This window comes from Channa argus, chromosome 6, assembly GCF_033026475.1.
Source record: "Channa argus isolate prfri chromosome 6, Channa argus male v1.0, whole genome shotgun sequence".
NCBI classification, from domain to species: Eukaryota; Metazoa; Chordata; class Actinopteri; order Anabantiformes; family Channidae; genus Channa; species Channa argus.
Genome location: NC_090202.1, coordinates 20,554,841 through 20,567,326, shown reverse-complemented (window position 1 = coordinate 20,567,326; position 12,486 = coordinate 20,554,841). Strand labels below are relative to the sequence as shown.

The 12,486-nt window shown below is 38.5% G+C and overlaps 1 protein-coding gene across 2 annotated transcripts; it reads left to right on the top strand.

Moving 5' to 3' along the window:
- The first annotated feature begins 421 nt into the window (after window positions 1-421).
- prss59 (serine protease 59, putative) lies at window positions 422-11,496 on the top strand. Of its 2 annotated transcripts, XM_067508093.1 has the most exons (9): window positions 424-666; window positions 854-1,035; window positions 2,259-2,491; window positions 3,504-3,639; window positions 5,695-5,809; window positions 8,729-8,930; window positions 9,421-9,511; window positions 9,655-9,857; window positions 11,217-11,496. In XM_067508093.1, the coding sequence occupies exons 1-9, from the start codon at window positions 466-468 to the stop codon at window positions 11,324-11,326; spliced, it is 1,473 nt and encodes a 490-aa protein (XP_067364194.1). In that variant the 5' UTR covers window positions 424-465; the 3' UTR covers window positions 11,327-11,496. The 2 variants fall into 2 exon arrangements, with proteins under 2 accessions (XP_067364195.1, XP_067364194.1); XM_067508094.1 differs by lacking the exon at window positions 9,655-9,857 and having other exon boundaries at window positions 422-666.
- Window positions 11,497-12,486: the final 990 nt, after the last annotated feature.

The following is a 12,486-nucleotide window of genomic DNA, read 5'->3' as shown; positions in this document are numbered from 1 at the left end:
GATCAAAGATTGACATGTTAATGTTCAATAAATGTGCGATAAGTTTCATACATTTAATTTCACTGCTTTTCTAGTTATTTAAATACTCATACTATCTTCACATTACTCATGTATATATATGTACATATATGTGTGTGTGTGTGTGTGTGTGTATATATATATATATATATATATATATATATATATATACAACTGTAGCAAGAAATAACAATTTCCCTATTTTCCTATATTTACATTTTTATCATGTAGAATAATTAACAAATTTTAAATATGCGGGATTTATATATATAAATCCCGCATATGTAAAAGGTATGTATCAAACTTCCTAAAACGTTTAAGGAAACTTTAGATAGGAAAATCATATATCCCACACATTGACTGTCACTTAAAGTAGCAGAAGAACTTGTCACATGACTAAATGAATGTTAATCACATGCTCCTGGCCATTTCCTTGTTTATACCATCATGGCCTTTCGTGTTTTCCCATTCTGTACATTCGCTTATTTATGGCTGTTTTGCGTATTTGCCGTCGGAGCAGGACGATATAAGAGCTTCGCCAAGTTTAACCAAGTGCAGGATATTAACCGTGGAGGTGTGTTTGAAGAGCAGTGGTTCAGTCAGAAACTGGATCATTTCAATGGTGCAGACAGCAGAGTGTGGAAGCAAGTAAGTCCTATTTTATGTGTCATTTGTGTATCTACAAGTCATGTTATGAAAAGTTACCTAACGCAGATTCAATAGGCTTAATGTAAGATCAAGAATGAATGAGGTAAAATCCAGTCAAGTGCAGCTCAAGTGTTTCCTGGCGTGTACACAAACATACATGAACAACCCCTATTCCTTGTTTTCTCAGAGGTACTTTATAAATGAAGCCTTCTACAAGCCAGGTGGTCCGGTGTTCCTCATGATAGGTGGGGAGGGTCCAGCAAATCAAGCATGGATGGAATACGGCGCCTGGCTTACCTATGCCAAGAAACTGGGAGCCCTTTGCCTGATGCTGGAACATCGCTTCTATGGAAAGAGTCACCCAACAGTGTACGATTGCCCTAGATGATCGTATTCTTGACCTTTTGTCAGGTGGTGCTCAGGCCGAGCTTGTCTAGTGCAGCTTACTCATACTTTGTAAACTCTAAAACTGTCATCTCAAATTGAAATACACAGAGTGCCATTTGAAGCTGTGCTTAAAAAGCCAACAGAAGAAAAAGCCTGATAGGACCTCTACATCGATTGTGATTGGGAAAGAGCAGCTGAGAAGGGCAAATATGGCAGCAGAAATAAATTAATATATCTTAATTTGTCATCATTAAAGGTTTACATAGCGAGAAACAAAGTCAGATTTGCTTTCGATTTTCCCAACATTTCACTTTGTTGGCATATTGGTTAACAGTGAGTGAGGACAGTGCGAGCTTAAATAACCCAAATACAGAAGTGCAACAGTGTCCAAAAAACCAAACTAATCTTAAAAAAAAACAATTCCCTATTTGGTGTCATATGTCTATGATAGACAGGATCAGCCACAGCATTAACACTGGTGTTCTGTAGTGTCATAGAGGACAAGGGTCAGCATGGCCACTTTTAGCAGCCCACAGCTACACAGTCCCATACACAGCAAAATGTGATCCACTGAACCAAATCTGTTGGTATTGCTTTTTGTGCACCAAAAGGCGAAGCACTCAATATGTTTGAAAAAAAAAATGGTATTTTGGAAGTCATATGAGTCTTGAGCCAAAGAAAATTCAAACTTTTAAAATGAAAGAAAGTACAGAAAAGTGGATTTTTGAATTAGTTATACAGTGAACCACAGTGCAGTGTTTACAGGCTAATCTTGTTTTCTCTTGGATTCTGCACATTGAACACTTTAACAAAGGTTGCTTTTCAGACAACAGATTGGTGCAGGTTTTGACCTCTTACACAGCAGAGTAGTGTCGCCTACTGTAAAATGAACAAACAGTGTCCATAGGGGAATTGAGGAAGTATCACTTTACTGTATAACCCGGGCCAAAAAGCAGACATTACCCTGAGTCTCATTATGTTTTAAAGCAGTGTGAAAGCTTTTAGCAACTCTGGTTGCACAATACTCTGGGATCAACAAAAGGACAAAAATGCACCAGGCCACCAGATTCATGTGCTGAAGACGTACAGTAGCTGATTCTGGTGGATCTGTTGCACCACTAGATGGAGGCCCTGCAGTTCAACCAAAAGATGAACGCTCGTTCAAAACGGAGTTTAAATTCAGCTCCTGTCTTCTCTCCATTTAGAGACCTCAGCACAGACAACCTGCGTTTCCTCAGCAGTCGTCAGGCGTTAGCAGACCTGGCTCACTTTCGCACTGTGACAGCCAAAAACCTGGGGCTGACCAACAGGAAGTGGGTGGCATTTGGAGGGTCGTACCCAGGGTCTCTCGCTGCCTGGTTTAGGCTGAAGTACCCTCATCTGGTCTATGCCTCTGTGGCTACCAGTGCACCTGTTTATGCTACAGTCAACTTCCCAGGTATGCACACATGCTTGTCTTTCTATAGCTGTGAGGACACTTAATGCCGAAGCCCAATCTTTACCTTAACACTTACCTATGACTTATTCTAACAATAAACTTGCCATGCCTAACTCTACATAAAAACATGAAATTTGGATAAGCTACCAAAAAACAAACAATATCACTTAAAATATTACCTAGATTTGTTGAATTGTTTCTATGACAACCAAGTTAGGCTTTAAATAATTGAAGGAAACTTCCTCTCTGTAATTGATTTTACCTTGAATCCCAAAAATGTGGGCACATTTAACATATTTGTCCAACACATCTAGGTTTAGGGTTTCAGTCTTGCTTAGAGGTACGACTTTCAGAACGATCAAAGATAAAGAAGGATTCACACTGTGTCTGGTTTGTGTTTGGCTGGATCCATTTATTCCGCCTGAAGGCTGCAGACTGGAATCAAGGTCAAAGTAGCTTTGAACATGGGCCTATTCTGTTCCCCCCACATACTCACGCTTTCTTGTAGACACTATTAGACATATTCAGGCCATTCCATTTGAAAGCTCCAAAGACACACAGACAAAATACACAGAGGTTGTTGTAGGTGGGTAACTGACGTCAGGTCCATTTTCTTTTTCCCTTTGTGCATAGGACAGTGTTATTATTTCCCAACACAACACTGCAGTCGGTATCATTATCAGCCAGAGGTTGGGTTTCATTCGATGAGTAACATATTCCACAATTTTGTAATGAGATGTTTCTCCTGTGAGAGCCTGTTTTTAGATTTGCATAAACATCGAAAGTCATGCTCTGGTTCATTTTTAGCCTTGCTTAAACACTTGTGAAATACATTCCCAGGGACTTCAATAGAACTTGATTCATATAGCTGTTTAATTGGTGCTTCTACAGTGCCTCAAAATAGTCTCACTTTATGTTTACTTGGAGTTTTGTGTATTATTGTGGTCTTTTTTTTTTCACATAAGCCTAAGTTTTAGTGTCCACTCCACCCTCTGTCTTTTTGTTTTGCCAGAGTACTTGGAGGTTGTGTGGCGTTCGCTGGCCTCAATGAATGCAGAGTGCCCCCTACTGGTGAAAAAAGCTTCAGATACCCTTGCGGAACGCCTGAAGGACCCTAAGACCTACGACAACATCACTAAAGACTTCAAGTACCGTAACCATTCCTTCACGATCATTTCATAACTGTTATTTAATGTAAAATTAGATCTGAACAATAACAAATTAATATATTTCATAAGGTAGGCATTTTGTAATAATTCAAGACATCTGTATGTTAAAGAAAATATACCCTAAATTGACAAAAAAATTTACAAAAACTGGAGATTTTACCCCATTCCTCTTTATAAAACAGCTTCAACTCAGGGATGCTGTTTGGCCTTACAGCTTCAAGTCCTTCGACAAAATGTCTATAAAGATAACGGAAGGACTTTATCTGTGTCCTTCCACAATATAAATTTTTTTCTGCCTTAATTGTGTGTTTAGTGGTGTTGTTGTTTTCTTGCTGCAGAATAAACTTTTTGTTGAGCTTCAATTCACAGATGGGCACATTTCCATGTTTTGTTTTTTTTTTACTATCTATTACACAATCAGTTTACAGTGACGTTTTACTTGTTTCCAGTCTTTATTTCAATCTAAGATGACCAGTTTTTGGCTTTAGCTTCATATTTACAATACTGGCACGAAAGTGATTTTAATTTTCTCACTGCAGTCTTTGCTAAAGAGTGATTACATGTGTGTTCCAACAAGTCAGAAATAATAATTTAAATCTTTTAATTTTTAGACTGTACCGGTTCTTAGTGTTAATAGTCTTAGTCTAAGAACAGGTGGACCATAGTGATATGTGGAGCTATGTGAGCATGTCAAAGAGCAGGGAAGGTTGTTTTGGGTCCTGGTCAGAGCCAGGTTCTGTTACAGCTTCATCAGCATCCCTAAAGCATTTTGGACATAGTCTGGCACTCTGAAATGTCAGACAGGCTCCAGAGAGGGTCTTTTTTTTTTTAATATAATGGGAAGATTTATCACCCAATCAGTAATTGCCATAGATAGAATAAATGGGATGCAGATTCATTTCATGTGTAAATCGTAGAGATGACAAACACTTCACTGGCTGTCTATGAAAAGTCATTATTTAAACTCTAACTTCACAACAGGTTTTTATGGCAATGACCAATGTTTCAGTCATATAGTCTGTATTCCATTACTAAGGATTTCAAACTGAAAATAATTGTTAATTCAACATAAACTATGTTAAGATAAATAGAACACTGATACAAGTTCTACTGAACACTAACATGTCAAAAAGACAGAATTGTCTTGTAAAGCTCTTTTGGCTCCTGTTCCTAATTTGGCTGAACCAACCAAAAACCTGCCGTCTTACGCAGAAGGAATGAATTATTTTTGACATGCTCACAATCCCCTTTTTACATTATTTTATTTTTATTTTGTTGTTTGCAGATTTTTGTGTTATTTTAGTTTTTGTTTTTAAGGTTGTTATAGTAACTATAAAGAAGAAGCACGCTTAAATTGCTGGTGTCCTCTTGCGGTTAGTCTCAACGAACTAATACAGTCATGGAGACACACCAAAGCCTTGTCTTTGTGTCTGCACTACACTAACCACAGTGGACATCTTTTATTTTGGCTAACTGATGATTATACAGACATGTCCTCATGCAGGCACTAGGTCACCAACGTGCTCTTGAGGCACGTCTGGCATCCAAATGGCAGTTCCTTGGTGAATACAGAACTTGCGTCACAATTTAATGATAAAGGAAGAATTGTTCACTGTACATGCGCCCACACAGAGATAAGTTGTTTCTGAACTAGAATCTCACATCATCAGAAATTCCACCAAAATGTGCCATGGTAGGATTTGACAGACACGTGCAATTTTACCACTTAAGATGCTTTCATAGACACACGTGTACACAACTATGTCTGTACATACGCATAATTCAGGAAGCTGTTGACTTGACAGATCGTTGAAATTAGTTGATTTGAACAAAGATAGCAATAACTTTTTCCTGAGAACACAGGAAAAGACTATTGCGTTAAGATGCACTGTGCAATTTCCCAGTCATGCTCTAGTCTAACTTGCCTTTTGTTTTTCTCCCTGCCCCCACATTCCCCTGATTTCCCACAATGTCAAAATCTTCTATTGCTCCTCTTTTCTGTCCTCTTCCATGTTTTCTCCTCTCTCCTTTCAGCTTGTGTTCCAAACTGCAGATCCAGACAGAGACTGACTCTGCCTACTTCCTGGAAACACTGGCTGGCAATTTTATGGATGTGGTCCAGTATAATGAAGACAACAGAGGGTTTGAGGTGAGAGAAAGTGGACTCATTCAAGACAACACAAGTAAAACAAGTAAAAAAGTTAAGTTAAGGCAATCAGTAGTTAAAATTTTGCACCGAAGTCAGTTTTTCCAGTTTCCCAATTATTGCAAACAGTATATAGAGATTCACAAAATGCTACAAAAAACCTATACCTAATTTTTTATTCTGCTGAATGAGCCCAGGTTCATTTTCATCAGGTTTGTCGTCATAGTTCTACAAACATTTGAGTTCTGCTTACTTAGAGTGTAAAAAGTTTCTTTTCATCAACATAATATTTAATGCACATCCAGCTAGTACACATTTTCTTTTCATAATTTTATTATGACTTTCTTTATATACAGTTCTTGACCTCTGATGATAAGAGAATGTGTGTACTAGCTGAATGTGCTTTATTGTAATGTGAGGTTTAGGGTTAAGTTTGCAACCCCTTACATTAAAACTGCAAAATTAGCACTAAACCTAGTAGAGTAACAATGTACATTCAGTTGGTACAAATGTTCTTTAAACAGAAGTAACAACAATAGTCAAGGAGTGTATATTAAAAAGTGAAATAATGAAAATGTGTGCAAAAATTATTTAATTAATTAAATATATATAGATGAAAAAGATCTTTGTTTTTGCCATTTCTAAAATTAGTGGGTACTTCAGATCATTGTTTTGTTGAAGGATCCACTGCCTCTTTATTTTTAGCTTTTTCACTGATGTTACATAGGTCTTGAGTAGCTCAAAGTATTCAGTGCATACAACTATACTGTGCTAAGTAATTCATCAAAAAATTCTCAAGTGTGGCTTTTTGATATTATTTGATGCAATTTGGAAGATGAAGTTCCAGGTGAGTACCCTTACCCATTATGCTTGTTGACCCAAAACAGAATAAATGAAATTTGAAGAGAGCCTTTGTAAGTCAGGGGTTGACCTAGTATGAAGTCTTTATTGAATAAACTTATAGTCATGCTTGTCCTCTTTGAGGCTACTACTGTATGTTAACATCAGCATCCGCTCATAGTAAACATGCCACCATGCTGGTGTGGAGCAGGTACAACATTTTCCATGTTCACAATTTTAGCTTAATATGTGAACTTTGAGATGGAGTTGCAGACCATAAAGGAAATTATTAGAGACATTTTGACCTGATTATCAATATCCATCATATAGTTGTTTTGTTTCACTAAATCCACAAATGGAAATGCAACAGAGAAATTCAAAGAATTTCCAAAGCTATTAAGATTTATTAGCTGGGAAGTATGAATGTCTGTACTTCATGCACATGTTGAGCTAGTTCACAGCCTTGAACCTTGTGTCAGAGATCCATGTGTGTCATGTTAGTCACAGCAGATGTACCTTTCAGCTGCTAACCTTAAGTGGAGATAAGGATAAGTCTATTATGCTTATCAGTGCTTATTTTCATCTGCACATTCCCAGACTATAAATTTCCAGACTTGTTTTCATCAACATTGTGCTATCTGAGAGCACAAATAGCTTTATTTTGTCTAACATTTTCATATATTCAGTAATATTGCCAATGCCTGTAAAGAGACACACAAACAAAGGGAAATGGGGGGAATAAAAGATTTGGTTACATAATTACGTCTTTCAATTGGAACAAAGTAGAACAACAATAAACCTTTGAAAGGTATCACGATCAATAATCAGGTAGTTTATTTTACTATTAATGTTTTAATAGAATCTTGTAATATTGCCCAGCCTCTGTCAATAACTTGTGGAAAAAAATATACAAACAATTTCTCATTCTAGTGTCATTCATCTCCTTTTTCTTTTCCAATAGCTGTTACTGTCCATATGTCGCCTTTCTTTTTCTCCCTTGGTACCAGTTGCCCCTCTTTTTCCCTTCCCTTTCCGTCCCCCTGGTGCCTTGAGGAGACGTGAGTCCGGTTACCAATAAGCTGATGTGAAAAACTAACAAAAGAGTCTTTGGTCTCTCTGGTTTCCTGTCGCCCCAAGCTAAAGAGACACTTATAAAAGAACCGAGAAGAGTGGTGGGCCACAGAGTCCACAGCAGCAGCGGACAAACTCAGCCAGCAGCTGCCTTTCTGACACAAAAGACTGACTAGAGAGCAAACTACCAGGTTTTATGTACCACTAAGGAATTTGGGTAAGAACTAGGTGTAACAAAATCAGAAGAGTCAGGGCAGTTGCTTCATGGTCGAGGGGTTCTCAATGGGGTACTTTGTAAAATACGGAAGGACATTATGCGAAGGTACAACTTGAAGAACAATTACTAATGGTTCTTTTTGCACAGAATATGCACGTAGACACAGAGTAGGTAGAGTAGGCAGGGGTCATTTATAGTAAATGAGGCTTTAATTCCCCTTGTATTAACCATAACTGCTGCAAAATGTTTACTCCTCCAGTTCTTATTCCTGTAGCACATTTTGTTTTGGGCAAGTCTGTACCTGGAAGGTCACAACCATAGGATTGGACTGATGCAACAGAGTTGCCGTAGTTTATTCGTGAGGAGCAATGTAGGTAGACGCGTCATTATATTTAAATTTATATAGATCATGATCACTACAGCCTCAGCAGTTGGCTCATGATGCATTCAGGTCTCTGATCACTGTGGTGAGAAACCCCAGAAAGGCAGCACCATAAAGTTTAAATATGAAGTATTTTCATGTTAAGTCATGGCCACTTATATTTGACTGCAAATAAATAACTAAAATTCTACATTTTCAGAAGATGCAGTCGTAGTTTTAGCAAGCCTGTCAATGATGAATGGGTCTTGTTGAGAAAACATGATTTTTAAATTGTTGCCATTACTCAAATTAATAGGAGATGCAGATTATCCAGATTTTAGGACAAGTCTGCTTCATTTTGATATATTGAAATGAATTGGTCAAGTGATACTCGACTTAATTGTTTTTTCCCTGTGCTGTTCTCTCAATGTAGGGTGCAATAGGCAGTAACATCACCATCAAAGTGCTGTGTGGCGTGATGAGTGACACCTCGCTGGGAGACCCATATGACCGCTATGCAGCTGTGGCACGTCTCATGATGGAGACCTTCTCTATGAAATGTCTGGATGCCAGCTTTAAAGCCTACCTCAGAGACATGACTAACACATCCTGGGATGGGCCGGCTGCAGGCGGAGGTGAGCATGTCATGGAAAGCAGCTTTTTTTCTTGGTTTAGTTTAGGTTATTTTAGTTGGTTCTATTATAAAACTTCAGCTTAATAACATCATGAACATTGTTTAACAGTCTTTTTTTTCGTTCATTTCTCTTTTACTGTTTATAACAACTTCAAATGTTTATCCAAGAATAGGTTCTCTATTTGGTTTCATGAGTTGTAAAAGAGGCAGGGATCACTGATACTAGAAGTGATCTTTATAAAAGCCACAAAAATGTATCAGCACAAACTCCCATCCCTGCTGTCTTGTGGGTTTTGGTTGTACTCTTCTATAAATTGCTGCTAAAACCCGAAATTAAAAATTTTCCAGAGGTATTTTAAACTAGTTGTCATCCCCTGCCCTGCAATTTGATTAGATTTTTGTGAACCAAATGAAAGAATTGATCATTAGTTAAGTGTGTGTGTGTGTGTGTGTGTGTGTGTGTGTGTGTGTGTGTGTGTGCGCGCTTTCAGGGAGACAATGGGTCTACCAGACCTGCACTGAATTTGGTTTCTACCAGAGCACTGATTCACCCAACCAGCCGTTCACTGGCTTCCCTCTTCCGTGAGTACAATAAACATTGCCTCCCTGCACCTACTCCCTCTTCTCCTATTATAATTTCTGCATCACACACAGGCCTTTTTCCTTCTTTGCTCTCAGTTTCCGTAGAAAGTTGGTTGTTGAGTTGTGTTTGTTTTCTTATGTAGATATCACGTGAAACAATGTGCAGACTTCTACAATGTCAGTGCTGAGGAGCTGGCTGAGTCTGTAGCTCAGACTAATGAATATTATGCTGGCTATGACATCCACTCCTCCAGAATAGTTTTCCCAAATGGATCTATTGACCCCTGGCATGCTTTGGGAATCACCCAGGACATTACACATGACCTCCCAGCTATTTTCATCAAAGGTGAGAAAAGATTGTAATAGATGACTCCACTCATGAATTACATTATATATGTGGTGCATATATATAAATGTGCAGAATCAACAAACTAGCTGGATGTTTGCCTTTTTAGCTACTGTCAGAGAAGAATTGAGTTACTATATTTTGGTTTAGCAAGTCCTAAGGATGTGCTAAAGCAGCATTATTAAATAAATTCTGAGCATAAATTCCCTCTTAATATTAATTCAAGTTGAAGCCCACTGTATTTTTTTTTTTTTCTCAAATGACTTGTTTTACAATGTCCTTGTTGTGTGATAAAAGAGTATCAGCGAGAATGAAAGGAAAGGTGTTCAAGACGGTGGTGAGACCAGCAATGTTGTTCGGCTTAGAGACAGTGGCACTGAAGAAAAGACAGGAGGCAGAGCTGGAGGTAGCAGAGCTTAAGATGTTGAGGTTCTCTTTGGGAGTGACGAGGATGGACAGGATCAGGAATGAGTACATCAGAGGGACAGCTCATGTTAGATGTTTTGGAGATAAAGTCAGAGAGGCCAGATTGAGGTGGTTTGGACATGTTCAGAGGAGAAACTGTGAATATATCGGTAGAAGGATGCTGAGGTTGGAGCTGCCAGGCAGGAGGTCTAGAGGAAGACCAAAGAGGAGATTTATGGATGTAGTGAGGGAGGACATGAAGTTAGTTGGTATGAGAGAAGAGGATGCAGAGGATAGAGTTAGATGGAGGCACATGATTCGCTTTGGCGACCCCTGAAAGGGAGCAGCCGAAAGGAAAAGAAGAAGAAGACTTGTTTTACAATGTCCTGTTGGACGGTTTACAAATACATCAAAAATGTGGATTCTGCAATGTATGAATAAAAAACTATGGAAAAATACATGCCACTATATATCAAATTATGGAGGGCCTGGTGGTTCCTAGTAGAGCATTGGGTTGGGATGCGGAAGGCCACAGGTTCAAATCCCACCCCACCTGGTGTGGCCCCGCCAAGCCACAAAGGGCCACTCTGGTGCCGGTCCCGAGCCCAGATTAAAAAAAAAATTGGGAGGGTTCCGAAAGGAAGGTATCCTATATGTAGCAAATTTATATATTAAATTATGGATCTGTCCACTTATGTATGCCCTCGTTTGTGTTGCAGCTACTGTGTTTATCATAGATACACTTAATGTGCTCTTATTTGAGCACATATCTATTTTTAACAACTTACTTTCTCTGCATCCCAAATAGTTTTTGTGGCTGCTTTATGTTACAAAAGCCAAACGGTTGTTTTAAAGTAGAACAATTTCTTAATTTTATAGTTTGAGTAATTGTTCTAGTAAATTGCAGTTTATTTCTGCCATACCTTTTAACACATACATTTTTCTCGGATTTAGGAACGGCCCACTGTGCCAACATGTACCCTGCTCGGAGCGATGATCTCCCCCAGCTGATTCTGGCTCGCAACCACATCTTCTTACTCCTCCAGCAGTGGTTGGAACAGTGACTGTGGCCGGTTGGTGACTTTGGAAAAGAAAGTAATTGCTGTCTTATCAAAATTGTTGACACTGTAATGACAATGTTCTTTTTTTTTCTTACTGCCACAAGCATCAGTGGGTGTGAAGCTTTGTAATGACTATTTTAAGACGATGAATAAAAGTGTTTTTTTTATGAGTATATTTTCTGTTTCTGTGAACAAAGGAAAAATAAACATTACTGTATTATTCACATATTTAACTAGAGGTAAGCCTTGGACCTTTGGCAATTGCTGGTCTTTTTAAGACAGGTGAACATATTTGCTTTTGCTTTCTCAGTCATGTTTGGAATAGTCCTAGAAAACCTATTTGAATTAAACTTTCAAAAAAGGAGTTTACGTTCAAAGTGAAGATTAAAATTTTCTTGGGGGCACACAGGATATGTCAGGAAATGTGACTGCATTCTCGGGTATGCTGTTTACCAGACCTGTGGCCAACATATCTTGCACAGCAGCATTTGGGAATTTGTTGTGCTTCCAAAGCAATGGTTATCACTAGGTTTATCACCTTTTAGATATTAATAATATGATGTTGTTGTGCTTTCACTGTTATACCTGATGGTCTCATGACAGATGAAAATCGGGTGTAAACGGGCTACACGGATACCAAAACAAAATATTTAACAGAGCATTTGCTCAGGAATATGGCAGTTCATGTGTTTGCATGCAATACCTGTTGCACAAGTATGCACCCATTTGGTCTTTTTTTTAACACAAGTTAAGTCTTGTTTGATAAGAGAACTGTAACTGAAACTTTGTCTTGACTTCTCAACCACAATGATAATTCAGTGGGAAAATCATTAATGTTTACATCTTTGTCACACCAAGAGCTTCTGAAATTGAGTAAATTGGATGTGTATTGCATGTTATCTTCTCTTGAGGTTAATGGACTTATTTAAAAGCAGAAACTGCAACAGAGGACTGGACGTTGCCTTGCTTGGTGGCACAGTTAAGAGAACACAGCTGTGTGTTCATTCACCACCTCCTCAAAACACACACAAACAATTGCCCTCCCCACTTTGCTTTCACGGTGTTTATTTTCACAACAGTCCCATCTCTGTATCCCAGCTGGTCATACAAGATCCCTACTCCAAGTACAAACTGTGCACACACACCCACAGAGACTAGACCAA

Bases quoted from the DNA above. Each gene is read 5' to 3' on its own strand.
- prss59 (XM_067508093.1), top strand. From the start codon at position 466: ATGGCCTTTCGTGTTTTCCCATTCTGTACATTCGCTTATTTATGGCTG. The intron at 5,810-8,728 runs GTGAGAGAAAGT...CTCTCAATGTAG, and splicing joins AAGACAACAGAGGGTTTGAG to GGTGCAATAGGCAGTAACAT. The intron at 8,931-9,420 runs GTGAGCATGTCA...GCGCGCTTTCAG, and splicing joins TGGGCCGGCTGCAGGCGGAG to GGAGACAATGGGTCTACCAG.